At 44.7% G+C, this 2,047-nt stretch overlaps 1 protein-coding gene across 5 annotated transcripts in view; it reads left to right on the top strand.

Annotated features, from left to right (window-relative positions):
• The first annotated feature begins 577 nt into the window (after positions 1 to 577).
• Positions 578 to 2,047, top strand: part of LOC122881250 (F-actin-uncapping protein LRRC16A-like) — a 78,301-nt gene continuing 76,831 nt past the window's right edge. The window contains exon 1 of one of the 5 annotated variants that reach the window (XM_044207187.1): positions 578 to 1,161. In XM_044207187.1, coding sequence (XP_044063122.1) covers positions 1,122 to 1,161 — 40 coding nt within the window. In that variant the 5' untranslated portion in view covers positions 578 to 1,121. The remainder of the gene's footprint in view (positions 1,162 to 2,047) is intronic. The other 4 variants (XM_044207186.1, XM_044207188.1, XM_044207189.1 and 1 more) reach the window with 4 other exon arrangements.

Genomic DNA, 2,047 nt, shown 5'->3' with positions numbered 1-2,047 from the left:
CTTCTGTCAATCCTGATTTTCTTTTTGTTTTTTGTTTATGGTTTGGCTGTACAGCTTACATACTGTCACACTTTACCGTCAAACATTTTTAGTTTGAAATTATCTTAACTGCTTTAACAAAAACCCTTCTTGTAATATTCCTCCAAGACTTATTTTGGTGATATTCCGTGCGTTTGTGAGAGGGTATTTTTAATCTCCCGTTGTTATAATGCATGTGTATTCCCATTATTTCTACAGGTAGGATACAGCTGTTCAGTCTCTGGTATTTCCAATTATTTATTATTATTATATTTTCATTATTAAAAGAGTAGGCCTCTCTGCGGGGACAACACTTCTATATGTAACATTCCCATAATATAAAAATATAAAAGCGATCTGGAGCGTATTTACACTCGCAGTCGTGATTTTATTGTGACCTTCTTAAAGGCTAGAAGTAGGCCTGTGTTAATATCCTATATTATCCATTAGGAGTAGTGTTGGTAATTTAGGTGCAGCCCCCTCCTATCGTGGGATTAGGAACCCGTGGGAATCCCGTAAGGACCGCTAGTGGTCCGTGGTTCCCAGCTTGGGAACCGCCAGTGCAGCCTGCTCATTAATATCTGTCTGACACCAGCACCACCACCGCCCCCTCCTGCCACGCCACACCGCCCCGGCATCGCATCGGCTCCCTGGCTGTCGCATCACCGAGCGGGGAGGGGCCGCGGTTTCCACTATTGGCTGGTACTGTATTACCGACAGCTTTACGGTAAGGCCACGGCCAGAGAGGATGTGCGTGAGCGGTGGTCTTTTCATCTCCCTGAAGCGCAGAATCTGCTGGGTTTCAACATGATTTTAAGAGGACTTTAGCGTTTCTCCCCCACACACACTGTTTTCTTCAGCATACAACCTCTGAACCCCGCGCTGCTTAAACCGAAAGGAGATGCGCCCAGATAAACGCGGATACATCGTCCGGACACCGCGAGAGGAGGAGTGGAGCATGTAACCGGGAGAAACGCACCGGCGGCTGCGGCAGCACCACCACCTGACACTTCCCTCTCTCGCTGCTTATTTTCTCATAATTTTAGGCTCCTTGATGTGTTGACTTCACTCTTCTCGTTGATTTGGATATCACATTCAGCAAAATGAGCGAAGAAGTGTCAGAGGTCCCCAAAGAGCTCCTGGGTAAGAACAGACACGGATCATTTGTAGCCATGTGTCCAGACTGGAACAATCACTGATACTGCCGCTCTCAGTGTGCGTGTGCGTGCGTGCGAGTTTTTGTAGTGACCTTATTGAACTGCTACAATAAAACATATTAAGTACATACTATACAGCCACACTTATTGTTGCTGAGACACGATACTAATGCTATTATCTTCTTTACTATCTCCTACAGTGTTGATAGTACACAGCCCATCTCTGCAGGGCCAGTTTTGTTGTGAAATCCTTATTGTGATAATTAGTGTCCCTTTCCAAATTATACAGTTTACATTACTAAAAGACACACAGAACAGGCAAAAACACACAGGACGTTATACAGTATATACAGGCTCTTCATAATTTCTCCAGACATCTTCAGTGAGACTGTAAAATGCTTTTGCTGCAGTAAAGCTTGAAGCTGTGTATACATGAAGCACTGCTGTCATTGATCAAGGAGCTTGTACTGTTAATATAACGTGGACTAGAGCCTGTATTGTGTATATATAACTTACAGGGTTATTTTCCCCCCACAGTAACATTGGTCCACTCTCACATCTCTCGCCTGGAGTTTTAACATAGCTGGTAGTCTCACTCTGTCTGTCCTTCTGGCTAAAGTCTGCCGTGTTTCTTATGACTTATTTGTACTGATTGTGGACATACCTTAGAGTCCTGCAGGCTGTTTGGCTCAAGCGCTGGGTCTCGTTGTTTGGCAAAGTAGCTCAGTTTTTAACACCTCAGTGCAATGTTGGACAAGCACAAGCGCTTTCTCTCTCTCTCTCTCTCTCTCTCTCTCTCTCTCTCTCTCTCTCTCTCTCTCTCTCCATCTCTCTGTCCATCTCTTGTGGAAACACACAAGCCTACAATGTTC

The sequence above is a fragment of the Siniperca chuatsi genome, linkage group LG9 (assembly GCF_020085105.1).
Source record: "Siniperca chuatsi isolate FFG_IHB_CAS linkage group LG9, ASM2008510v1, whole genome shotgun sequence".
Classification (NCBI taxonomy): Eukaryota; Metazoa; Chordata; class Actinopteri; order Centrarchiformes; family Sinipercidae; genus Siniperca; species Siniperca chuatsi.
Note: the sequence above shows the minus strand (reverse complement) of the source record. Positions and strands in the feature narration are given on the sequence as shown.